Source organism: Stegodyphus dumicola, chromosome X2 (assembly GCF_044657685.1).
Source record: "Stegodyphus dumicola isolate Sdum_Otavi_A_Nest chromosome X2, ASM4465768v1".
Lineage (NCBI taxonomy): Eukaryota > Metazoa > Arthropoda > Arachnida > Araneae > Eresidae > Stegodyphus > Stegodyphus dumicola.
This window is the reverse complement of record NC_140781.1, coordinates 131976307-132003644: the sequence shown is the minus strand read 5'-3', so window position 1 is coordinate 132003644 and position 27338 is coordinate 131976307. Positions and strand designations below refer to the sequence as shown.

At 33.4% G+C, this 27338-nt stretch overlaps 1 protein-coding gene and 1 long non-coding RNA gene across 4 annotated transcripts in view; one reads left to right on the top strand and one right to left on the bottom strand.

The window, feature by feature from the left end:
- LOC118194853 (glutamate-gated chloride channel-like) overlaps positions 1-27338 on the top strand; it is a 188502-nt gene that overhangs the window by 31305 nt on the left and 129859 nt on the right. For 2 of the 3 annotated variants that reach the window (XR_004759158.2, XM_035366066.2), the window contains exon 2: positions 17485-17567. The exons of the other annotated variant lie outside the window; for it this stretch is intronic. Coding sequence is in view for 1 of the 2 variants with exons in the window: in XM_035366066.2 (XP_035221957.1) it covers positions 17485-17567 (83 nt within the window). In the remaining variant the exon portion in view is untranslated. The remainder of the gene's footprint in view (positions 1-17484; positions 17568-27338) is intronic. 3 annotated transcript variants of the gene reach the window in all.
- Positions 18160-27338, bottom strand: part of LOC118194856 (uncharacterized) — a 48380-nt gene continuing 39201 nt past the window's right edge. Inside the window, exon 2 of the long non-coding RNA XR_015039260.1 lies at positions 18160-18409. This is a non-coding gene — a long non-coding RNA (uncharacterized LOC118194856). The remainder of the gene's footprint in view (positions 18410-27338) is intronic.

Below are 27338 nucleotides of genomic sequence, written 5' to 3'. Positions count from 1 at the left end.
TCCCGACAAATAAGACAGGTCGGAAGGTCATTGAAGTTTCGACTAAACGCGAAAGTCTCAGTCAATTCAACTTGAATTCACGGTGGATTTCATCTTTCATTTTTCTTTGCTTCTTCTTTGTAGCCATGTTGTAACGAGAAGGAATGAATAGGGCCAGAAACAGAGAAATGATTGAGGACCAGGCAACAGCAAGTTAGGCAAGAAAAGAAAATACCGGTATCCCGGGACACAAGGAAACAGGAAATGCGCATTTACAACCATCGGACGTGGATATCAGTGTTATTCTTGTCGATGCAACTGTGCTGAATCAGTACAATGACCCATATATCAATACACCAGTAAAAATCTTTCTCGAATCAGTATAATGGCAATATTAACTTGATACATCAAATTACGTAAAAATTAAATTTCGTATCAAAATATCTGGGTTTTATTTTTAGACATTTCCAGTTCGAAGTTTATTCATATTATATGCAACCTAAACACCGTCTATACATTTATGTTGTCTAAATCCAAGGTCTTGTTATAAGCCACGTTCGCTATAGCTGAGTTTCACTATACTTAGAAAACTAAAAGCTTGCCGTATTATCCATAAAAATTCTCTAGTTTAAAAGTAACAGTTTAAATTGTCTCTTATGAAAAATTATAACTCTGAAATTATTCCTTTCAGAAAAACCTGCTGTGCAAAATTTAACTAGAAAAAGTATTCATTTATTTATTCTACATTTACGCATTTAGTAACAACCGATCCTTACTTTGTTTTTAAAATCAGAAAAAAAAAATGCTATTCATCCGAAATAGGCATTCTTGAGTAATGTGCTACTTTTATTTGTTTCCAGTGTCAACATTAGGTTCTCCAGGATGGAACGACTTAGAAGGAGGAATTATTATAAGTTGTCACAAAACAATGTTTATGGAATACAAAATGGGAACATTATCAGGTTTTTGACATATAATGTTTTGTGTGTATGGAGTAGAATATGCTTGCTATGCATATGTGTGCATTAAATTCTATGAATTATTTTATAGGAAATGTCCTATATCTTTTGCCTCGTGATTTTATTATTCAGAAAAAGAATTTTTAACTTAGTGTTTTACGTTTTGAAAAATATTTAAATTAAAATCTAAATAACTTTTTACTTCCAAAACAATCACGTTTTACTTTTCAATTTAATATACAGGTATTTAAATTTTTGACACTATTTTCGTAACTAAAAGCGTCGAACCATTCTTACTGTAAAAAGCACTTCTACAACAATCTTAGAATTATCTACACAATACATTAATTGCCCTTTTGGATTAAATACAAAATTTCTATTTTGGGAAAAGCAACTTTTTCGGATTTTTGACATTTAGATGAAATCCTAAAAATTTTCTTCAAGCTGTGCCTTACATTGTAAGGAAGAGGTCATGAATGTGAAAGAAGAAATGAAGAACTGAATAAAACTTCGCCTTCTCTGAGTACACCCATGACATTGATATAAAAATTATCTTCAAACTGTGCCTAACATTGTAAGGAAAAAGTCATGAGTGCCAAAGAAGAAATGAAGAACTGCATAAAATTTCGCCTTCTCTGGATACACCCATGACATTGATATAGAAATGTATTCACTTTTAGCATTGTCTGAATGAAGAACTGTAGTGTTTCCTTTAGTTCAACTAACGTATTATTCAAATTTTTGTTATCTTTCATAACTCATCAACTTTCCCTCACATTTCCTCGCTAGGATGTAAATTTAAAGTTAAGTGAGTATTTAAATAGGTGAGTTTTGGAGTTTATTCAGGGCATGTTTTCGTTAGCCAGGGGACGTTTTGTTTCTGACCTTGCCGTTACGCTGGTACGCTTTTTTGGCCATTTGAATAATTACCACGCCTGTTAGGTTTTTGTCGAATCAACCTAGATTAGCCGTAACTTAAAGTGCTATACCAGCACTATTCTTTTTAGATTTGGATTGATTTGTGTAATAACGTTTTAAGCTCCACCGCAAGTTGTCGGTGTTATTGCAAAGCATTCAATTTAATATACACGTCTATGTCAACTACGAACAAAAAGACACGAAGTACGTGTCTTTCTGTTCGTAGTTGAAATTAATAAAGTGTTATTTTCAACATTCCTCTGTCCTGGTATTCTTTCACGCCTGTGAGAGAAATCGCCAGGTTCAATAGTAGAATCTAGATTAGTTTATGTAGACAAGAATGGATAGATCCTATAGAACTTTCTAAGAAATTTTATTCAAAAAACTTTATGGAATATTTTCCAACAGCACCTTCATTTTCCCTAATTCCCATGAGTTTCACTATGCATTGTTTTAAGGTATCCATTGTTTTTATTAATAAGCTGAAATAATTACACAACAGAATATTTTTCCTCTTTTAATAATGTAAATGGAAAATATGTTTTAGAAGCAACTTTTAGGAAGAAGAAATTGTTCTCACAGTTTAAGCAACCACGGAAAAATTAATATTGCAAGAACAAAAAAACTTGGAAGGCTTAACGCATCTAGATGAATAACAGTAATTTAACAGTGAATAGTAAAATGCTATTGTTCAGTGCGTGTTAATCCATAACGTTCAATAACTGAAGCTCTCTCTCCCTCACCAACATATCTTAGCCCTCTAAGAATGGGTAGAGTTATAGTTCTTTGGAATTGATCGGGCTTTGTTTTCGAAAATTTCTTTTACGTGAATAATAAAATGTGAACTGGTGATTTCTCGTCAGCTGTTTTCCCACCATCACTATTTTTGCTTTACTTTAATCATACTTTGAAAAGCACAATAATAGGTATAGCTGATATTCTAAAACCCACTGGATTAATATAATGCCTCTTCTTTTAACTCATTATATACCAAAATGGGGCAAACATTTTATCTAAAATGATTTGCATCATAACAAAAGAGTTATTTCTCCCGCAACTGGGAACATGTTTATCAACAATGAAGAAAATAAATTTTTTTGTGTAAGAAATTTAAAATACGTGCATGCATGGATACGTACATACATACATACATACATACGTATATATATATATATATATATATATATATATGTATGTATATAAATATAAATATATATATAAATGTATGTACATACATACATAAATGTATATTACATGCACATACATACATAAATGTATAAACATCGTGTCCGAAAAGCTCCGCGTCCACCGGTAGTTAAAATCGTCGACTATTGTAGTTCGACTTAAGTTAGAATCCAGACGAATGGGCTTGGCTGCATGATTGGTTTTCTTTGTTTTACCCATGTTTAAAGTGAATATGAGTCAATTCCCTAAGAAAGTCCTCTACAAAAGCATCTCTTCTTCTTTTAAGTATATCCAACACCTTCTTCAATACAAAATTCTGCACCATAATTAAAACCGTTATTCTCTCTACCCTTCTCACATTCTGTCGATCAAAGCCCAATTATTTAAGCTTTTGACTTCATCCAAGACATTATAAAGCCATCTCACAACTGTGCGCCCCTGAATGTCATGCTTTGCTTTAAAGCCGATATCCTAATTTCAAAAAATGGTCAGACAAATTTGCACTAATGAAAATTGAATCCTTCTCAAAATGTGGTCGGCCAGATTTGCACTAATGAAACATATAAAATTCCTTTAAATCCATTAAAACGACATTCCATTTGTTTAACAAGTGATCCAAGCCATAACTAATAAATACACCATGATAGAGCAACATTTATAAAACTTTAAAATCTTTGTACTTTACCTACCTTCGTTCAAAATCACAAATTCATTCCAATGTGAGAGTGAATTAAGCCTAAAAACAATAAATGAGTAAAAACTTAAAAGCAATAACATACAAAATAATCATATAAAAAACACTTAAAATACAAATATCACAGTTTATTCGTTAAAATGCAAAAATCGTTCAACAGGAATAAGGCTTAATTAAATGGTCACCAAATGCGAATGAAGCTTCCGGCCACAGCGGGAAGAAAGACCTAAAGAATGATACGCAAAAAGTTTAATCGAAAGGTTACGGGGAGGGTTTAACATCGAGAGGAAAGTTGTTTTGTAGCTGATATCGTTCGTAGGCTGGCTCACCATACAAGGTTTTTAAATAAAAATAAAGAAAATGTAGCATTACTTATCCAGTCTTTGAGATGTTATGTAGCACTCATTTTTCCTCATGCACATGTACATGTGTTAGATACATTTCTAGAATTTGTTTATGTATGCTTATGCCTAGATATATGCTAGTTATTTGAAACTCGGGTATTATTTTCTTGTTATGTGTAAATTTATATAAATGAAAATCAAAGTGCGTTTCAACCATATTGATTGTTGCAATGGACTCAGATTTAGTAAATACTTATCGGGATGCTCAAAAATCAGGAAGTTCCGACGGTGTGTCTGCTTTGCGTTGTGCTTTGAGAGGTCGCGTGAAAACAAAAGTCATACAGAAACGGTTGCAAACAAAAGATTCTTTTACTCTGCAGAAGCCTTTGAGGCAGACATTTCTCAGGAGCAGAGTTATAGTAGGCGGTTTAAAATGAGCATTTTCTGTCTGATTTAGTGGATATGCATTGTCCTCTTTTAATGATGGGTTTAAATATTTGCTGACTTCGATATCCTTTCCAAATACACCTGGACTATCTCTCTCAAAGATGAAACATTTGTGTCTATCAAATCTGCTTTCGGAAAGACATTTTGGGAATACGCCCGAATCTTTACAAAGAGAAGCAGGGAAAAAGTTTAACAATAAGCAAGTTCAAATTTTCTAAAAAAAAGAACCATTGTCTTTCCACGACACATCATGCAACTAAAGCTTCTGTCGTGTAACGATTTTATCGAATCCCTGCTTCTAAAATTTTGCTCCCTGCTGCTAAAATTTTTAAATACTTTACTGAAATGAATAAAGTATATTAATGTTTTAGATAAACTGACATCCAGCTTTAAAAATACTTGGCATAGAAATATTGCGAGAGAGCTCGCATCGGTTATGTTACGAAATCAGTAAAAGTATGAAAAACGTTGTTCCAGTCCGTAAAGCTACTTTTCCAATTGTTTTGGCTCCACGCATCAAAAACGGCTTAGCGCTACGAAACAGTTTTGCAAAAAATCCACCAATGCCACAACCTTTCTGTAAAATGGTTTCCTGAAAGTAAGATAGCCCATTTCCAGTTTGAGGTACATAATAATCTTCAAATTTATTCGTAGAACTCGATTAAGGCACCCGCATGTTTGATGCTTCTAATCTTGCATGCACAATACAAATGAAATCGATTTTCAAGCGGGTAGTTCTTTTATAGAATCAGTGTCCGACGAAAATGCAACAGAAGAAACATTTTGCCTTTCTCGAATGGCACTAAATTTCCAGAGTGAAGTCTTATGTCGATATGTATATTGTGGAAATACTGGAGGACGTCTGGCAAGTAAATGGGTTTAGGATAACGAGCTTTTCTAATGTCCCCATCATTTCCTTCTACCTTGACAATTCAATTAACAACGGAGCTTGCACATCTTCCACAGTTTGAAGCTCTACGAGATCACAATAAACATACATGACGGGAAGAGATACTTTTGGATCGGCTAGAAAAGGATTTCTCTCTAGTCCTTTGTAAACCATGTACTCGAATCCTAGAAGCTCAGCTAATCCTTCATAAGAATTACTCTTCGTGAATGAATTAAGTTTAAACCCGTCTTAATGGCCACATTTTGCGTGACAGGATAACAACTGATTTCAATCTAGTTTTTACGGGAGGGTATTTTCATGGCTTTTAATAATTCTGGTATCATTTGATAGCATCCTGGAAGAGCTTTTCGGGCTTTCAGTGTTTCATTACCCAAATCAAATTCAAGTAAATTCTTGTCATTTCGCATGTTATACCAAATGTGAGAGTTAATAAAATCTGCAAGTGATCATTTCCACTGACTATTTAAAATCAATCGGATCAGGAAACTGAACGGTAAACTTCCACATTTAGTTCTTTGGGAAACGTGCGTGGAACTGTCATTGATCAGTGTGGCAAATAAAGACAATTTTCGTTCAAATGATAGGTAAGTAGAAAGAGCCGCCTTTTTATATCACTGTAACATCTTCCACCCAAGAACTGAAGCTTTCGGGCTACCCCTGAAATTTCACAAAGTATTCCACTTTCAGGCGACATTTCTTCTTTTTCAAAACATTTTCTACTGGATAATAACCAGACACCGAAACCATTTAAAATTCTTGTTTGTAAAAGGTCCTTTGTGTAACTTCTCCTGCTAGATCCTTCAGTCTGTAGACAAGAGGAATCCTTCGAATAATTTTACAGATTGTAAACATTTCGCTTACCCAGTTTTATTTGCATCCTTTCTCAAAGAGCATTTTACCTCGGTGATGCGTAACATATCTACAATCATTAAATCTGAAGGAACAGATTTTTGTGCTGATTGCTGACTGTACAACGTTTTTCGACAATTTTTCTTGATTTTGTAATATAACCGATAACCGATGTGGTATTTTTAAAGGTGGATCTCAGTTTATATATAACATCAATATACTTTATTCATTTCAGTAAAGTATTTCAAAAGTTTAGTTTTAAAGATTCGATTAAATCATTCCACGACAGAAGCTTTGGTTGCATCAAGTATCGTGAAAAGTGAAAGTTTCTCTTTTTCAAAAAATATGAACTTGCCTATTGATAAATTTTGTCCCTGTGTCTGTTTGTAAAGATTCGGGCGTACGTTTCGAAAATATCTTTTCGAAACCAGATTTGATAGACACAAATGTTTTATCTTTGAAAGGGATAGAGCCCAAGCGTATTTGGAAATAATATCTATACAGGTTAGCAGATATTTGCTCCCATCATTAAAAGAGGCCAAGGACTGCATATTCACAAAATCAGACTGAAATTTGTCGTTTAAGCCTCCTACAATAACTCTGTTACCTGTAAAAGTTTGCCTCAAATGCTTGTGCAAAGTATGAGAATCTTTGGCTTGCAACCACTTCTGTATGAATTTTGTTTTTTACGCAACCTCTCAAAGCACGACGCAAACCAGAAACACCAACGGAGCTTTCAGAAACTTGAGGATCCCGATACGTCGGTGCTGGAGCAATGCCAATTACAGCAGTTATTATAATCGAAACGCACACTTATATTCATTTGTATATGTTTACCAAAATATAGTAGCAGAGTTCCTAAGAATTCGTCTATATAAAGTTTCTAGAGGTGTGTCTTACAGATGAACATGTACAAGAGAGAAAATGAATGCTATATAATATCTGAAATGTTTGATAAGCAATGTTACACTTTTAAGAACAATCACAACATTTAAAATTCGAATGATCAATAGAATACAGATTAAATACCATAATTTTCTTTATCGTTTAAGTAGTGTCTGATCCTAGTAGTGCTAAGTTAAATAGTGTTGTAATCTTATATAAAATTGATGGTTTTACATAAAAAAGCTCCTAGGTAATAGCTTATTTTCTGTTTCTGTTCCTATAAATTGCCCAAATGTCTCAATTGTTTTCATCAGCTTTCTCATCTTCGTCATCCCAGACAACTAGTCGCTTTATACGCTTCGATTCCACGTTATTATGTGGATCACTACCACGGCTATCACGAGAGTTTATACAGTTATCAAATCCTATTTCAGCTTTTAACTTATAATAGCCTTTATTTTCTTGAAAAGATATACTAGTTGTATTAGTTGAAAACTGTTGTCGAATACTAGTTGAAAATATACGCTAACTGGAGAAAGATTTTAAGATAGAACTAACAGTAGAATTACTAAAGAAAATGAGAAATGCCTAATCTACACTAATGGCGCCTTCATTAAACTGGAAAGGTATACAAATTTTGAATCAAGAAGAAGAACAGGAAACTAGAAAGAGCAGGACTTAAAGAACATCATGGAATAATCACAAAAAATGCAAACTGCCATGTGACAATAACTAAATTTCAGAAATGCCCGTAAAAATAAGAGAAATAATTTGCCATTAAATAAGCATTTATATTAGCTTGTATCTCGATAAGTGAATGAATTTTGAATTTAAGCCGATTATTAAACAAAACGCTTAATAAAGGAAAATATTATTTCTGCGCTATTTCTAATGAAATTCTCTTAAAGTTATTAAACTTCTATTGAACATATAAGCTTTCTGCATAACAGCATAATTTTTTATACCTTCATAATATCTGTTATTGTTGTTGCTTATGCTCACTTGTCTAACGTAGTCAGCCGAAGCCCACGAAACTCCTCCTGGTAAGGAACGCCTGTTGTTGGCAACAGCCTTGGGCACCTAACAGGTAACAGTGCACTTTTTTTCCTCAGTTTCGCCTCCCAATTTTGATGGAGAGCTCAACAAGGGTCAAGGATCTCCCATCTCTCTTCCCTTCCACCAAACCACACGAGAGGACTTTCGGTTCGCCGCATATTTAGAGTGTCGCCATGCCGCACCGACACTATACATTTACAAACATCCATACCTTCTCAGGGATTCAAACCTGGGCCCTCCAACACGGCAGTCAGCAACGCTAACTACTATGCCGGTTGGATGGCTCATAATATCTATAATCATACAGCGTCTATTTTCTTAGTCATCGTACCTTCTGTCCAACGTTCTGAATCATATAGCAAAGCAGGTTGCTTTGGGACTGAAATATTTTTCTGCAAGAGTTTTGAAAGAAACTGGTTCGTAATCATAATACTCATTTATAAAAATCAATAAGATCCCATTCCTTTACCTGAAATTGAAGCGGTACCAGTTTCTTGCTTTTATTTTCTCTGCCAGTGTGCTGATTGACTCGATCCATTGATAAGAACTTCTATAATTCGAAGTTTTGATTAAATATAACTTTCCCAACCATGAAAGAAATGCATTAGAATGAACATTAACTTTTCTCATTAACTCGAGTTTTCGATTTTTCACATTTTTTTCTTTCTCCTATCGGTTTCAGCACACAGTTGATTAAGTTTACCTATAGGGAAGCAGATAAATGTATTTCAGATATAATCCATAAAAACACAATAAGTATGCTCGTCATTTGCATATTGAGTCCTCAGAACGTTGAAGGCATTAATATGGATATGCAATATTTATAAAATTTAGAAATAATTCAAAGGAAAATATTGACATTAATTTCTTATGATAATACACTGTAGTTTAATTGGTCAGTGTAGGCTTTGAACAAACAGAGAATAAACAAATTTGGGATTTTAGTGTTTCTGTAAATATTAACAATTCTTTAAAGATAAATCTCAGATTTGTATGCGATATTATATATATTTTTTAGACTAATTAGAAGTTTCGCACTATTAGTCAGCATTTAGACATTCCACAAGTCTGAGGCTTATTAACCTTAGCTTGGAGACAAAATATTTAATTAATTTCAATTTTTAATTAATTGTAAATTATTCATTATCAATCATAATTTTAGAAAAACATAAGCTTTTAGTTTTAGCACATTAACGCTCTTTTACTTGTGCTGAGAATCTATTTAAATGAGTCTTGACAGAGCGTGTCTAACGTCAAACTATTCCAGCAAACAAAACATATTTGATAATGGACACTTTCCGTTAATTATTTCGTGATCAATGAGATCACGCCATTCAGTAATGAAATGTAACGTTTAAGTGAATGTTTTAGATTTCAGCAGCTTTACAAATATTGGCCAAATGAAAAGAAAAACATTTGGCCACTTCCTGTTTTTGAGTCAACTTATTGATCGCATCGATTTTAAGCTTGCTTATGGTAACTAGCTGAATGCTGATTACAATGCAAATTTTCAGGTAGCTTTAGAACTTTAATATTATTGAATGTAAATAGGAAGCATATTTTATTCGACATTTTAAACAGCTATAAAAATAATTACCTTCCCATTTATGAGTGCTGAGACTTTTAAAAGGCTGACATAAGACGCTTTTTCATCTATCATGCGCTATATTTTCTTCCTTTTCATTTTTTAAGTACTTAGTATCTTCGCTGATGGTTTGTGCAGGTTTAAAAAGATTGTTTTCTGAATTGGGCAGACTAGTACAATTAAACTTAATTTTTGCCACACACCTGAGGTTTGAAATTTTCAGAATAACACAGCTTTTCGAAAAAAATCTCGTCTGTCCTAAACTGAAAAAATATTTGCTCAGCATTGGATCATTACATTACTATCAGTGTTACCAGATTTGGTGGCTAAGATTACAAAATTTACATATATAGCAAATATGTCCCACGCAATATATCGCACGCAAACCAAATGTGAGGGGTGTATTATTAAGAAATTATTAAGAAAACCATTAGCGTGATCTACAAATGTGATATGGCAAATTTTTATTTCTAAAGGTTAAATCGATAGTTTCTGTCTAATTGTTTTCTAATTGATATCGCTGTATGCGGCAGTACTTATTTCTTTAACAGTTTCATTACAGCAATTTTGTTTGCAGCTCTAGCTCATACATGTTCAATAACATGAGTTTTTCGCGCTTACCTGTAGAAGAAATAACCTTAATAGCAATATATAGCATCGTAATTCTTTAGCTTTTGTTTATTTGAAGAAAAATTAATGAAGTAGTTTTTCTAAATTTTTTCATGAAGGGAGTTTGCGGATTTGTATATTAAAGAGTGCAAGTGCCTATGTAATATATGTAGAAAATGCACTTCGTCGAAACTACATACATTCTGCCTATTTCAGACGGTGAAAGAACAAACTGTAAATTTCTGTCTTTATACGTAAGGCTATCAAATATGAACGAACCTTTATTGGCTGAGCGTCGATATGAGTTTGGACAGTTTTGTTAGGCTACAGAGTCTCGGGGTATTCTTTGGTAACATAGCTTTGACTGTATGTCGAAGATAAGTAGCGATTTTTCGCTATGTCTTGAAGAAAAATTACTGCAGAAGAAGGGTTAAAATAACCTTTTATTTTAAAGTTAAAACAGATGCATGCACTTCGTGCTCACAATTCACCACCACTTGTAGCTACTGAATTAGCAGAAAATAAGAATGTAAAAGGCACATTAACTTAAGATAGCTAACGACTGGCTTTTAGGTTAACGAATGCTAAATCGGCTGCACACAGCAAAGCCGAGCCGAGAAATATCAGCATAAATTAAAAGCTGTCGAACACAGAACTAGAAAGCTAGTTTAAAACTCGCAGCATGAACATCAGAATTAAGTCCGCTACTAATTTTTCTGAACTCTTGACACGCAGTTAAGTACTGCTTCTGAAACACGTTTAAATTTGGATACTACGTCATTACAAAATTTAAATTTCGGCAGGAAACTGAAATTAGGAGGGAAAGAAAAGAAAACTAAAAATAATTGGTTAGAATAAAATAAATCCTCACAGGGTGAGGTTAGCTAGAGTAAGGGAACCATACCAGCTGGCTTGTCCCGTACTTTAGTATTTAGTAGCCCTTATGAGGAGTGAGAGGAGTGTGCCCGTCTCTATTGAGAAAAGTATAATTACAAAGTTTCTCATTAGTGAAAACATGAAACCAGCCAAAATTTACCGTAGGCTACATCCCCAGTTCGAGGAAGCTGACTTTCCATGGTCAAGAGTGAAGATATGCTGCAACGAATTCAAACAAGGCTGTGAAACTGTTGCTAAATCAAAGTCCTCCCCATCGTCCTCGTACTAGTGTGACAAATGAAAACACTACACATGTTCTTGAGCTTATCGAACGGGATCGAGGCTGCACCCCCAAACCTTCAAACCTCAGAAGAACTTCGTGTCAGCTATGGAAGTGTCCAATTAAACATCAGAAAGCAGTCGGATTTAGAAAAATCTCAACTCGTTGGTTCCAAAGTTACTGAATGATGATCAAAAGCTGCACGAGTTCGCAATTCTCAATTGCTTCGAACTCGTTTTGAAGAAGAAGACGAAGTCTTTTTTACATGAAATTGTTACCTGTAACTAGACGTGGGTGCATCATTACACCCTATAAACAAAGCCTGCAAGTATGGAGTGAGAAGGAAAAGGGAAGGGAACTTCATGAAAGCCAAAACTCGATTGTCTGCAGAGAAAGTGTTGGCCACAGTCTTTTGGGACCGGAGGGGTTATACTGGTGGATTTCTTAAGTCCCTATCATATATGTTTCCGCTAAGAGGGAGTGGAAGTTGAAAGGGACATTTCTAAGAACCTGCACATTTTCACGAAACCCATGTAGTTAGGTTACCATTTTCAGTTACTACAAAGACTTGAACGTCCAAGAATATTCGAATATCGCTCAGATTGGGACCACGTGATCCTTCAGAAGCAGAATTTCAGAAGCACAACGTCTGATTGGTTGATCTCTACCCGGGACAGAACTGCAGACGAAACGTTTTCGGCGAGGTTTAAAAAAATCCCTCGTGGCCGGTACATCGTTTCCGTAACTAGGCGGGACTTCGCTTCCGCCGGAGCTGTTTTTTCTAGAAATCCTCCCGTTTAAACCAGTGCTACCAGAATCTAGTTTCTCAGAAAAGTGCCGTCTAACAGAGACCGTCGCTAGATGTGATAACCCCTTTACACGGACGTCAGACCATCAACGCAACTTACTGCTGAGGTCTCTTGGATCAAGTTAGGCTTCAGTGTCGACGCGAAGGACAAGACTGTCCCATCCGCCATGTGTTGATCCTTCCTCCGCAACAACGCCAGGCCCCACACAGCAAGTGTAACGCTACAGAAACAGATATAAATGCACTGGAAAAAGCTTGATCATCCACTTTATAGCCCAGACTTATCGCCATGCAATTTTCACATGTTGACGTCCTCAAAGAAGTACTTTGAAGCAAGCGATTTCAGACCAATGATCAAGTGAAAGCATTCGTGCGCAAGTGGGTAGAGACCCGTCCAACTTCATTCTACGAGAACGGAATGAAAAAATTACAAAAATATTGCGAAAAATGTATTGTAAAAGTACGAGATTATTTAGAAAACTAATTTGTAGAAATGTAGATGTTTCGTATTAAATAAATTTTGTTTAAACAAAAGGCTCGATTATATTTGATTCACCCTCGTATTTTCAGTGCTTTGTTTTCCTGGTGTTGAGCTTTGACGAAATAGTAAGGCCAAGTACTTTTCATTCACTGTTATTTTGCAGTTACAAAAATCACACTTGTAGGACATTTGATAATAGGTTAAGGTTACGAAAGTTGTATCAGCGCTTAAGTCGTACCTTTTAAATATTAGGAGTAATATCACGCCAAATACGCCCTTCTTTCCGGCAAAACGAGTTACCCACTAGTCAACCATATTGTTTCACATCGTGTTCGTCTCCTTGTAATATTTGTGAGGAAGACTGCGAAGAAAATATTAATCAGAGCCTAAAATGCAAAGGTTGAGTACACGGTTTATGTGCTGGAGTTGACAAGAAAATGAAAAAGTATCTTTATGATCATTGTTGTATTTAATTTCCAAAATAAATTAATTGAGGAAAAAGTTTATTATAATTTAGGCTATAGGTGGTACGACGTAGAATGCTGGTTTTATAAGTCCTATTAAGTTCGTGTCCATAAATATTATTAACTTTATCGAAGAGATTAGAAGGAAGTGTAATGTAATATACGTGTGTGCTGCAACTCTCCTGTCTGATAATAATCGGCCTCATTGTTAACGCAATACACTCAACACAGACAAAAATTAATACAGTTAAAAGATTAAAACAAAAGATTAAAAAGCAGATTAAAACAGAAATATAGTTAAAAAGCATGAAACCAAAATTCCCACTATTGTTATATTGCCATTTATAAAGTTCATCAAATTGTTTACAAACCAAAACTCTTTATTGCGGCAGTAGAATTAGTTTGTTAGCATGCTTTTCCTTAACATGTCTCAATAACGCAGTCTTCGACAAAATGTCGTGCATTGCCTTCAGCACTACAAAAAATACAAAGACTGTTATTTTGCAAATTATATACTTTCAGGTACGTCGGGAAGCGCCCGCGTCCAGTAATTATTAGATTGTAATCGAAATCACATATCATTCTCATATTTTTAGAAACTTCAAAGTTCAACGAATAATCTTTCTTTTTCCCCGAAATATTCCATTTCTCTTTCCAGCAAACATAACATAAATCCTTGATTTTACCAATAACAATTCTTTATGATTCTTTATTCTTGACTATTGAACGCATCCCTGGCATTACCCATTAGCAGCCCCTTTGGCCATCATATCAGCCCTTTCATTGCCTATAACGCCAATATGGGCTTTCACCCAGTTCACACTTCATTTATTTTCTCCACTTTTACAAAGAAATCTTTACCAAAACATTAGTGTTATCAACATCTGCTAGTGCTTCCAAACCAGATAATGAGTCTGTTTGTCTGTTAATATATGTTTTTACAGTCAAGGTTTCATCAATCCATTTAAGGGCAAATATGATAACAGCCAATTCTGCTTGAAAAGCCAAATTGTAAGGTTCAACTCTAATTTTGTCGTAGTCTATCTCGGTACCACATATGCTGCACAAATTCCATTGTCATAACCCTAACCGTCAGTAAATACTATGATTAGAGTGTATGGAATTTATAAAGATATTATCACAAGATATTATTACCACCGATAACTTTAATTATCCTACTATTTATACCTATTTTTTCTTAGGGGTGACGACTTACTAAACCTTACCCTATACATTATTCTTCATATTATAGAGTTATTTCTTTATATTCTAGGCCTTGAATCTCCCCATTCTTCAGTTGTTTTGTAATAATAATAAATAATATTGATATTAGTAACGTCGAAGGCAGCCAAGAACTGTGCAAGAATCACTGTAAAACTTTGGTTAGCGGAAAACAGAAAAATGGCTGTTTTGTGAAATTTTGTTCGTCATCATTTTGACTTCCACTCATTAGTATACAAAATTGACTTAGGACACAATGTTGAGTAAAAGTTTTTGATCATTGCTTATGCTAATTTGCAAGAGACGTAAATTACTCTACCTCTTTAAAACGTTACGAATAAAGTTATTTCTAAAATGGCATAAGATGATAGCTTTCGTTTCCCAACTTTTTTTTTTGTGGGGGGGGGGTTGATAATTTCTTTCATTATTGCTAAAGTTTGAGAGGACTATTGAGAGCTGAAGTAACTGTACTTGTCACAGGTATGTATACAAACTCCTTAAAGGAAGCACATAGCAGAACTGTGTGTTTTCAAACAAAACTCGCTTTCTTATTTGTATTCACACGACTTTCGTCGAGTCGGCTTAAGCACTGAAGTGAGCTTGACTGATATTCATGATAATAGAACATACAGAGTAGCTTAGAATAAAAGTGATAAATGCAAAAGTTATATTTAGAGGAAAAGCAATGAATAGATTATGCCTAAAATTGTCTCAATTGCGATATCGTGTTAAAGTAAGATCTCACCTGGGCTTTATTATCGCTACCGTTGATTGCAAATCTAAGTTTCCAGTTATAAAAATGTTTCAAATGGCGCAAATATTTATATTTTTACATTTCTAAATTAAAAAAATGATGAGTTTGTAAAAATTAAGAAATCTAACTTTTAATGCGTCTTGCCGGTCCCTATACTTGAAATTAGAAAAATTTTATACTCCTTACAAAAAATAAAATACGAATACTTTGATTCGCGTACGACAAAAACTGACGGAGATATTACATTTTAAAGTTGCTGTTTATATTTATGTATATACTGAAGAGGAAATGCTTACGTTTGTTCGTAACTATATAAGGTAGTTCTCCCGCTTTCTTTGCATACCTTCGTGGGGTGATGGTCTGCACGCTGGGCGCGTATTCCAGAGGTCCGTGGTTCGATTCCCAGCGAAGGCGTTGCTCATTTTCATCTTTCTTGCTTCAAAAATAAACCTAATGTCTCTACAACTAAATATAAAATATCAGTTTATAGAACAGATTCTGATGTTAATTACGAGAAGTCAAGAAGGCTTTTAGACAGATTGTCGTCAAAAGCATAAATCAATACAAATGTTTTCTCAAGAAAAGGATAGTTCGCAGGATTATAAAATTCGTATTATAGAAAAAAGGGCCGGCAGGCATCTGTGCTATACGTATAGCCAACTGTTAACAGTATTTGCATGAATTAAAAATTTTAGATATTTCTAGTTTAATGAATGCTTGGTTTGATAATGGTTTTAAAAATCATAAAATTTCAGTAAACTAATAACGTATTTTTAGCGTTTGAAAACCTGTAAATTATTTGCCAGAAAATTCTTTCAACACACCATTTGTATCAAAATTATAAATTAAAGAACTTTGCACTCTTATATATATATATATAAACAGAAAGGCATACGTTAAAGGCCCCTTAAAACATGTAGAAAATTATGTCAAATATTCCAAGTTTTAAAATTAAATATGTCGGTCAATTTCTGTCGTATGGGAGTCAAGCACTTTGTGCTTTATCTTTTATGAGTATAAAATTTGTTTAAATATAAATACAGGAATTCGCAATTTTAATAAAATAACTTTTTGAATATTTAAAAATGCCAAAACATGAATATTTGAGTAATTTAAAACACTTTCGTAAGTCAAAGTATATGTTTGTGAGTGACAGTTCCGAAAATAAAGGCAGAGTAATAACTTTTCTGGACACTGTGCGAAGTGAGACACAATGTGTAGTAGCTCCTAATATTATTTTTCTTTAAATGTAGGACCTAAATGGCTGGGCCCTAATGATAACCAAGTTGGGAAAATTGAAAGAACAATGCTTCCTTATTTGACACAGCTAGCGGTTCCTTTTAAAATGCATCTAATTGAAAGCTCTATATTCGAAGAAAATAGTATCTGTAAAAGGAGATAATTAATATCAAAATTTGAAAAATAATAAAAAAATCTCACTTTGAAGTTCTTAAACCAACCTTTGTTGCAAAGAATTACAAAATTATAGGCGAAAGTGATTGGCTTACTTGAAAAGATATATGATGTTATGCATTTATATTAATGATTCATTAGAAGGGGTACATAATACTTCTAGTCAAGTTAGAAATAGGGATATGAAATATGAATAATTTAATTTCGAATCAGCTTAAAGAACAGGTGTTTCAAAAATACAGTTAAAATCTCTTTTTTGTTTGCTTTACCGTTTAAATAATGACATTTTAATTCTTTCGCTTTGAACCCAAGTGTTCTACATTTAATTCTTCGTCATTTAAAATAAAAATTATAAAGTCAGCGCATGCTTAAACGAAAAATGCAGTATACTCATGTAATTAGTTTATGCAATTTGATATTCAAACCATAGATTATTTTTTATAGCATAGCTGAAAAATATTAGCCTGCTTTCATCAGAAATGCAGTACAATGTAAACAGTTTAGTCGCATTACCCGTAGTACTATTTCGTCCTGTCTTACAAACCATATAAATTCTTTAAGTGCTTTAGTCTGACACAGGCAAGGTCGGAGTCGTTATAGAACAATATTTGTGGTATCGCTTATAGTCAAGAACATTTTCTTTGACTCGAAGACATTTTCTTAATATTCGAAGACACTATTTTTTGACAGACATTTAGTATTAATATTTGTGCTTGGTGTCAGGCTATAAAGTGAAAGCAAACATACACTACTTTTTTCTATTTTAGCAGAGATTACAATTCACGTCGGCTTGTTATAGATGATATAGTCCCCCAAGAATACGACGGATTAAAAACTCCAAGAGCTGCAGGTAAGTAATTTAACATATTTTTCATATTTTACAGTACTTTAGTTATTAAGAAACAAAAATGAATATCCCAAAGTATGAAAGAATTGCTTGCATATTCCTTTTTTCTGCATACAAGGGTTAATTAGACTGCGCTGCCCAAAAATATTCTAAATCTCTGCAATCAGCTATTCTTTAAATACGATTTACTTCAGCCCCTGCCAAACTGCAAGCGGCACAGTAAAATTTACAAACGCCACACTTGAAATAGAGATGGACGAAACGGCTCTTTTAAGGGATCAGATCGGAACCTTTCGCTCACTGAAGTGAATCAGTTCTTTTAGACGATTTACCTCTCATTAACAATGACCTTGATGAATGCGCTCGGAAAAGCGTGGATCAAGAGCAGTGTGCAAAGATGGGGAAAAGCAGAAAGACCTGAACAAGGAAAAAGTGGGATCGCTGGAATCAACTCAACCAAACCACTCACTTCCTGGACTGATTTCTTTCAACTGTACTTTTGAGACTCTCTAAAAACAGCTTTCTACATAGAACAACAATAAAATTCTGGAATAAAAAATGCTAAAAGTTAAAAAATAATGAAAACTAAACAAACTTTTGTTGAAGATTACATTATTTTATTACTATAATTGATATTTTGTTGCTACAACAAAGCACAGTGTAAAAATAAATGTTTAGATTGGAGGCACATCCCAAAGAACAGGATTCCCAGCTGTCAGCACTAGTAGGCTCCTTCTCTTGTTAAAAATACTGGCATTTTCCGTTTTTTACCTAATTTTACAAAATGATACCAAATATTGCTGGAGGTTCTTCTATTCGGTAGAGTCCACATTTTATTCTGCAACCTTGAAAAAACACATTAGATGGAAAAATTTATGTTTATAAATGTATACTAATTCTAAAGAAGACTAAAGAGAAGTTCATGGCTCTATATTACAAGACTTTAGTAAAATAAGTAAATAAATAAAAATATAATTCATTACTTTACATAAATATTACACTAATACTCTATAAAAATGGTAATACTTAATATACATAGATATACCATGTCATAGTATTCAAAGAATCAAAATGAAACTCAAAGGAACAGCTCCGAGGAAGCGAAAAGATTAAATAATCAAGACTCCGTAGGAGCTAGATTTGCGGCTAGAGCAGGAGCAATAAAAAGAGTGAATAATGCAAACCCTGTAGGAATCAGATCCGCGACTAGAGTAGTAGCAATGAAAAGAGCGAATAATGACAACTACGAAGGACCCAGGCCTGCGACAAGAGAAGGAGCCTACTAGTGTTGACAGCTGGGAATCCAATGAACTAGTTCCCATAATCTACATACTTGAAATAGATCCTCGCACTGAGAGATTTGGGGGGGGGGACTCCTTCCATTTGCAAACAGGGCTGGTCAGTTTCGCTGAGATGCGTTAGTTTATTTATTGTTTTGTTTTTTTTAAATATTAGATGGAACACAAGCAAAAACAAAATCACACATACATACATATATTACACACATAAAACTAGGTCAGAGACGTTTCCGGTAAGTGATAAAGGAAAGAATGCTAGTGTGTAAGATTAAGAAGAATCAAATTTTGACATGCTTCCCAATAACAGCTCTCGGTGAACTGTTAAAGAGTGCCGTTAAGTTTTAGCTGGAGCGCTGATCATTCGTTCAGTAAAGTGAATCGGTTCTTTGAATCAGTTCCGGAGCGCATCGTCCATCTCTGAACTGAAATAGATGCACAGAGGTTAAAAGAAAGAGATTATCTTAAAATTTAATCATTTTCCATAATGTCCAGTAAAATTTAAAAACGCCACAAACGAAATAGATTCATAGAGGTTAAAACAAAGAGAATTATCTTATAATTTAATCATTTTAACAAAATCTCTGGACATTATGGCCAAATGGAGAACTAAAAAGGTATCCTTTATTACCTCAAGCACTTGCTTGCATTTATGCATCCTGTGTTTTAATGGGTTGGGCATATGTCATCCGATAAAAAGATATGAAACAGACAGCTCAGAAAGATATAAAAGAAAACTGCGAATGCTTTTCATGCTGCTTTTGAGGATTTTAAAGTTTTATAAGGTATTTCTTCCGTGGTGTAATGGTCAGCACGCTCGACGCGTATTCGAGAGGTCCGTGGTTTGGGTTCCGGCGTTGCTCATTTTTCATGACACTTGCTTCGAAATAACCTAATGTCTCTACAGTGGCGCCCGAACTAAAAGGCGGTGCATGATGATTCTCCACCCCCAGGATTTGACGATAGGGCCCCCTTATCCCCAGTAGCCCTTTAAAAAGATATAAAGTATTTCTCCCGCCTTCTCAACAGCATGCCTTCGTGGTGTAGTGGTCGGCGCGTATTCGAGAGGTCCATGGTTCGAATCCCGGCGAAGGCATTGCTAATTTTTCATCTCTCCAGCTTCGAATTAACCTAATGTCCCTACAGTTTATTCTCCTTTTTTTACATTAAAAGTAAAAGTAACGAATTAAAATAAATTTTCTGTTTGAATCCCAGTGAAGTTTTCACTAAAATTTCTCACATCCCTGCGAAGCATTAACTAAATTGTTTGTTTCTCATAATCAGAATGATCTATAACGATTTGTCTTTATCTTTTGCAGAAACCTTCGCTTTCCTAATCTTATTCTCTGATTTTTAACTTCTAATATTTTTCAGTTATTAGGACTGGAACTCATGTAAAGCCATCATACATGCAACACTGAAAGTCCACATATTTTAAAGGCATTAAATTATTTATGAATGACTAGATAACATGATTTCTCATAAAAGAACATTCTCCATCTGTTAAACTGCAAAAGTAAATTCGTAATTTAGTTCTTTCAAACACCGAATTAAAATAAAACGTACCGTTATGCTTTAAAATCTCTTTAATCGTGCATCATTCAGAAGCATTTTTCCAACTCATTAATGCATTCTTAGTTTAGAGAAACGTAACACAAACAAACAGAAAAATGGAAAAATTCTTGTGAAATTCTTTCAGATACGCTACTCACCATTAAAATTGCTAAGCCATAAAAGCAGCATGCAACGAACATCAAATTCGCGTGAAAGGTACAACAAGCTGGGATATGCAAATCATTAGCATTCCAGCTCAAGCGCACAAAACTGGTATGAGTAATGCCATTTATACTGTGTATAAATAATAAGAGTTTGTAGGTTGCGCATTTGGGAAAAATCACATTTGAACGTTGAATTTTTTTGGGGAAAGTTCGCGTTACGGCTCGTGCAAGAAGCAGAAACTCCTACTAGCACGTGTCGGAATTCGAGTGAGGTAGGATCGTGTCCTGTCGTACTTCGGTTCATCGTTACGCGACATGGCTGCTCGTGTTGGTCGAGATCCCACGATTTTCAAGCGAATATGGCTTGGATGGATCCAGAAGGGTCATACTGAATGCCAAGAAGGATCTTAGTGGCCCTGGGCCATTAACGCTCGAGAGGGCAGACATCCTAACTAGCACCGGAACTTTCAAAAAACGTTCAATGCGAGCGTTCCACGAACATGTAGAGAGCGTTCAGACAAAACATTCCGAATCACGTCTATATGTTACAATTATAAAATGAACTACAGCACCTCCACTCCCTGGGTTAGTGGCACTCTCATGTAACGTGTAATGAACGTTTTATAAAAAAGTCCATTCAACATTTTGTCAAGAAGGTTTTAAATAACGTGTAAATGTTATAGTTTTAAAATGGACAATATCAAGTCTAATGACAATGTTAATGTCACTTTTGTATAATGTGTAAAGAATGTTTTAAACAGTACGTCCATACTACGTTCTACCAGAACGTTTTAAATCACGTCTATATGTTAGTGCTATAACGTACAAAAGCACATCAGATGCCTGTGTTACTGTAATGTATCGTGTAACGAACGTTCTATAAAACGTTCGTACAGCGTTCTGAAATATGTCTATATGCTGCAGTTCTGTAACGAACAATAGCACGTTAACTATTGATACTGGTACGACTTCCAGGTAACACATAAAGAATATGGTATAAAAGCGCAGCTAAAACGCGACACTGAACGGTAGATCTTCATGAAAATGTGCTTGCCATTTTTTATATATTTATACACAATGTTCCGAAATATCTCTGAAGAATACATTTATAACATAAATACATAATTCATAAACATAAATGCATGCAAGATATAATAAAACAAATACGTAATATGTGTATTTATAGATCATTGAAATATCTAATCTTGCTTTAAACAGAATTTTGCTGCAACAAATAAATAGGTTTGTTTTTAATATTTCATAATGTAGTAAAAACGCCAACTGAAGATAAGTAAATTTAAGATTTTTGTCCTCTTCCTTTCATCCACACAGTGAAAGAGGATGATTGGTATCATTAATTTCTAGACTTTAATTTTTGAAAAATTAAAAGAACTATATTTTGAAATATTTAAGGCATATGAAAAAATATAAATCTTTTTTGAGGAGCTTATGTTTAATGGTCAATAAAATCATGTAATTACTTTATTATGGTATGCTGCTTTCTCCATTAATTTCAAAAGAAGCAATTTTTTAAAATAAGAAAATCATAATAGTGAAACTAGCATATCCTGAATGCAGAAATGAAATATATTTTATCTGACTACTAAACAAAATGTGCTGAAAAGGAAATTATATTGTAAAACATTCGGATTATAAAGAAATGTTCAGTTTCCCCTCTTCAAGGCGCTAAAGAATAATAAAAAATTTTAAAGAAATTTATATAAAATTTTTCCTGATTTTTTTATAGCATTTGGATGTTTAATGATTTAACATGTCTAATTTCAATTTCCTTCCTCCATCATATTACAAAATAGGCACCTTTATATGTTATATGAAAATACGGTTTAAAGCTATATTATTATCATTATTTCAGATGATAAAGAGATCTGTTACATGTTTTTTAATAAATATATTAAAGAATTTGAATTCAAATAAAAAAATATTCCCAAGATGTATTTACAAAATTCATACATAAGTTACAGAAATGAATAAACACATTTTCATGAAAATCACATGCTTTATGTACACCTGTCATAATACATTCTTTATATATATATATATATATATATATATTTAAACAAATTAAAATTCTAAACAAATACGTATAAAAGTAAAAAAGTAGAAAAGCAAATTTAAATTCTAAAAAAAGGAAAAAAGCCAAAATAATTTAAAATAATTTAAAAATATGCAAACATGTAAAAGATTTAATTCTCGAACTAATCTACAATATCATTTAAATTCAGAAGCATAAGCAAATCTAGTGTAAAATCTATCCATTGTATTTTAGAATCCAATGTATTTTAGAAATCCTTGTCTACAGAAACTTCCCCTACACGAATATGCATATCAATAAAAAGAAACTATAAAAGAACTATACATAATCCATATAAATCAATAAGAAATAAAAAAACAAAAAGAAACAAAAAGAACTAATTCACAATTTTTAAAATAAATATATATATTTAAAAATATAATTTCATATTTAGAAAATACTTAGATACTACATAAAATATTTTTTAAAAAAATACTTAAAGCAAGTAAATAGTAAGTTTTAATTCTAACTTACCTACTATATGAGTGTTGGGGTCTGCAAAAGTGTTGTGAAAGAGAAGTAAGTGTGTTCTTCAAATTATATAGATGGCGCTTATGTAGGTAAAGTTGAGTGTCAAGCTGTTATCTTTGTTATAGTAAAAAATTTTTTGTAAATATTAATATTAATTAAATTAAATTAAATTAAAAATCCTAAAGGTAGTAATATTAATTATTTAGGGAGTTAAGAAACTGAGCCAATCAAGAGATGTATGTTTGCTTGAAGGAAATTAAAGTGAAGTGGTTTGTGAAAAAAAAATGTAAACTGTATGTAATTTGAAATGTGTGTTCTGTTGAAAATTTGTGAAAATTGTTAAAAAAAATTAAGTGAAAGATATTTTGTGTGAAAATTGCAAAAAATTAAAGTAATTAAGAAAAACTGAAATGTTTTAATATTAAAGTTTTAAAGTAAAAATTCCCAAAAGTTTTTTGAAATGAAGTCCTTAAAAACCTCTAAAAATTCCCAGAAATTTCTCAAAAATTCCTTTAGGAAGTTAAATAAAACTTAAATTTGATGAAAGAAAATATTAAAAGTTTAATGAACTTGATTTAATTGGTATATCAAAACTTAACTAAATACTGGCTAAAGTATGGAAAATTAGAAGAAGATTAAAATCTTCACTCAATTCGGGCTATAATTGAGACTTTTGAAAAGAGTTGGCCCTTTATTAGTAAAAGTAAAGAATCTAGTATTGATTAAATATACATATTTACAAAATATTTACAATAAAAATTTACAATAATTTCTCTACTCTTTTATATCCTTACTGAATGAAGGAGGATTGATAAGTCTGTCTCCTGCCTACTCTACGATCATTCACATATGCATTTTTTAAAAAATTGTTTAATTTATTTTAATTTATTAAATTAGTAGATTTTCTTTCATGGACAGATTTTACACTAGATTTGCTTATGCTTCTGAATTTAAATGATATTGTAGATTAGTTCGAGAATTAAATCTTTTACATGTTTGCATATTTTTAAATTATTTTAAATTATTTTGGCTTTTTTCCTTTTTTTAGAATTTAAATTTGCTTTTCTACTTTTTTACTTTTATACGTATTTGTTTAGAATTTTAATTTGTTTAAATTTAAATTTCATTCCTTGCAGCAATGGCGCAAAGAATATTTAATTAAATATATATTTTAATTTAATTTTTTTAATTAAACTCAATTTATTCTTTTGAAACAATATATATATATATATATATATATATATACTGATAGTAACTGATAGTATTTATATATATATAAATACTATCAGTATTTGATATGCTGTTTTAGAATATAGAACTGCCGCATGAAGATGTAATTCAAAATGTTCTCCTAGAACATTTGTTCTAAATAATGTTACAGTATTTTGTAATGCCGATTATATACTTCTAGAAATATTTCATTTAAAAGTTTTTATGTAACGGACATAAATCTAAAGGGTAAGGTTTCATCATTGTTCATAACTAGGGGAAAAATTTTTACTCTTTCTAAATTTGTATTTCATTTTTATAAACTTTTACTTTAGTGTATGGATGTTAAACCTTTCACTGACAACTGGATTTACACTTAGTATTAATATATGTGTACATGCACACATATATTGAATGTAAAGACGTAAGAATTGGTTTTTCAATAGTGTGCATGAAGCAAGTTTCTTCTTCAGCAGCAATTTGACTTGAAAATATGTCATGCTTCCATAAAAATTTGCATTGCTGCTGTATTTGATATTCGACCAGATGTAATACATATACTTCCCAATACTATATACTATATTTCACATAATATCTATGAACAATGTTTCCCTCTATACGAGCATTTGGAAAATTATTTATTTGCAAAATATGGCATCAAAATGTGTATATGGTGTCATATTTTGCACTGAAATGTATATTTCAGTACTGCATGCTGCCATATTTTCTTTTTTCCTAAAATAGTTCTTTTGAAAAATGCAAGTTATAGAATGTTTTTCATTAAATACTTGTTTACGTACTATGATTTTGCAAAGCTCTGAGGCATGATATTTGAAGATAATGTAAGAAACAAATCATCAAAAACTGCACTAGATGACAGTTTTGCGTATGATAAGAAACTAAAGTATAAAATTAAACTGATATAGTACACAAATAAAACTTCAGGGCACTTTTGTTCTAAAATTACTGTTAATTAGGCATTGGCAGCAATTAGCGGGCTATAGGATACATTATTATTAACTTACGCTCAAGATTAGAACTGATATTGCTAACACATAGAATAAAAATAATTTTAAGAATTTTATCGGTCCTTATTCCCCTTTATAACCCATGATTTAGTCTTGAAATCAATTGTTCATGCATACATATGTATCAAAATAATAATTTTTCTTGCACAGGTGACTAAATTTAGATTTTTCTTTAATCAAATATAGCTTAAACTAAAAAGAAGACTGCAGTTAAATAAGACTTTGAGGGTCTTACTTAACTTATAAACAGCAGGTTGCCCATGCATGATACAAACTGTATTATAAGCATTTTATTTAATAATATTCTTAATCAGATATAACGAATAAAAATCTAATTTTGATTAAGGGGATAAGAACATTTTATATTGATATTTTGCTTGCCAAACATAGTTTTTCCCGGGTTACCTAAATATGAGGTATTCTAAATAGATTCAAAAGTAGACAAGGAGCTTAAATGATTCTTTAGTATGGATTATTAAGTTAAAAAAAGGCTTTTGAGTTTTTAAAACGACAACTTAAAATATTAAAAATTATCGGATGATTTTTAAACAACGAGCAGCCCATAAATTTATTATTATGTTTCATCTGCTAAATCCGTTTTCAGTTTCAGTTAATTTGTATTAACATAGAAATAATAAAATAATAACTTTAAAGTTTTAATAACTTTAAAGTTTAATCTTCCTTCTCAAATACACTCATTACCACAAAAATTTGCGCACCAAGAAATAATTTTGGGGTCGTAACAAAACTTGGCATAAAGGTACATGTCGGGTAGATATGCAAATGATTAGAAATGCAGCGTGATTGCGCATTGCGTAATGCCACTAGAGGGCGTTGAACTTCGTTCTTCATGGAGTATAAAATAGGTAAGCAGAGAAGCAGAGCTTGTTTGAGTGCACTTTAATCTTTTGCTAAGGAGACGCTGAGGTAGACATGCCGTTACGCCGTTATCGAAGACAATATCAGCAGCTGTCACAGTTCGAGAGGGGAAGAATCATCGATATGATGGAAGCTGGGTGGTTAACTCGGTGAGTAGCTCGTCAGGTATGCCGTTCTGATTTTACTGTGAGGAGGTGTTGGAACCAGTGGACAGAAGAGACGTCATTTACAAAGCGACCAGGCTCAGGACGCCCTTGACAGACCAGTCGTCGAGAAGACCATCACATCATACGACACGCACGCCTAGAGCCAACTGCCTCATTGGCCACTATCCAGATACAGACAGCTTCATTATGGGCCCCTGTGTCTTCCTGAACTATCGCAAGTCGCCTGGTTGTAGGATATCACGGCGCCCATTACGTGTGCTGTCAATGACACCCACCCACCGACGCCTCCGTTTGGAGTGGTGTCGCCCACAACAGGATTGGGCTTTAACGGAATGGAGCCAGGTCGTCTTCAGCGACGAATCTAGATTCAGTTTGACCAGTGATGACAATCGTGTTCGTGTGTGGAGACCCCGTGGTGAACGCCTCAATCCTGTCTTCGCATTACAGCGACACACCGTTCCCACAGTTGGTGTGATGGTATGAGGTCTCATTGCTTACTATATACAGTCACCATTGATCCATGGCGCAATGACAGGTTAGCGGTACGTGCATGACATCCTTCAGCTACATGTGTTGCCACTCATTGCAGGGCTTCCAGGAGCCTGTTTTCAACAAGACAATGCTCGGCCACACACAGCACGGATCTCACAAGGCTGCTTCTGCCACATTAACACCCTTACCTGGCCTGCTCGATCCTCAGATTTGTCACCAATCGAGCATATCTGAGATCATTTGGGACGGCAAGTTGGACAGCCTACGAGACTGGCCGAACTAAAGAAGCCTTTACAGCAACTGTGGAACGAGATGTCTCAAAACACCATACGGAACTTGTATGCCTCAATGGCCGCTCGTATCGCATCCTGCATTCGCGCTACAGGTGGTCCAACAGAGTACTAAAACTTCCGTTCATGTGTA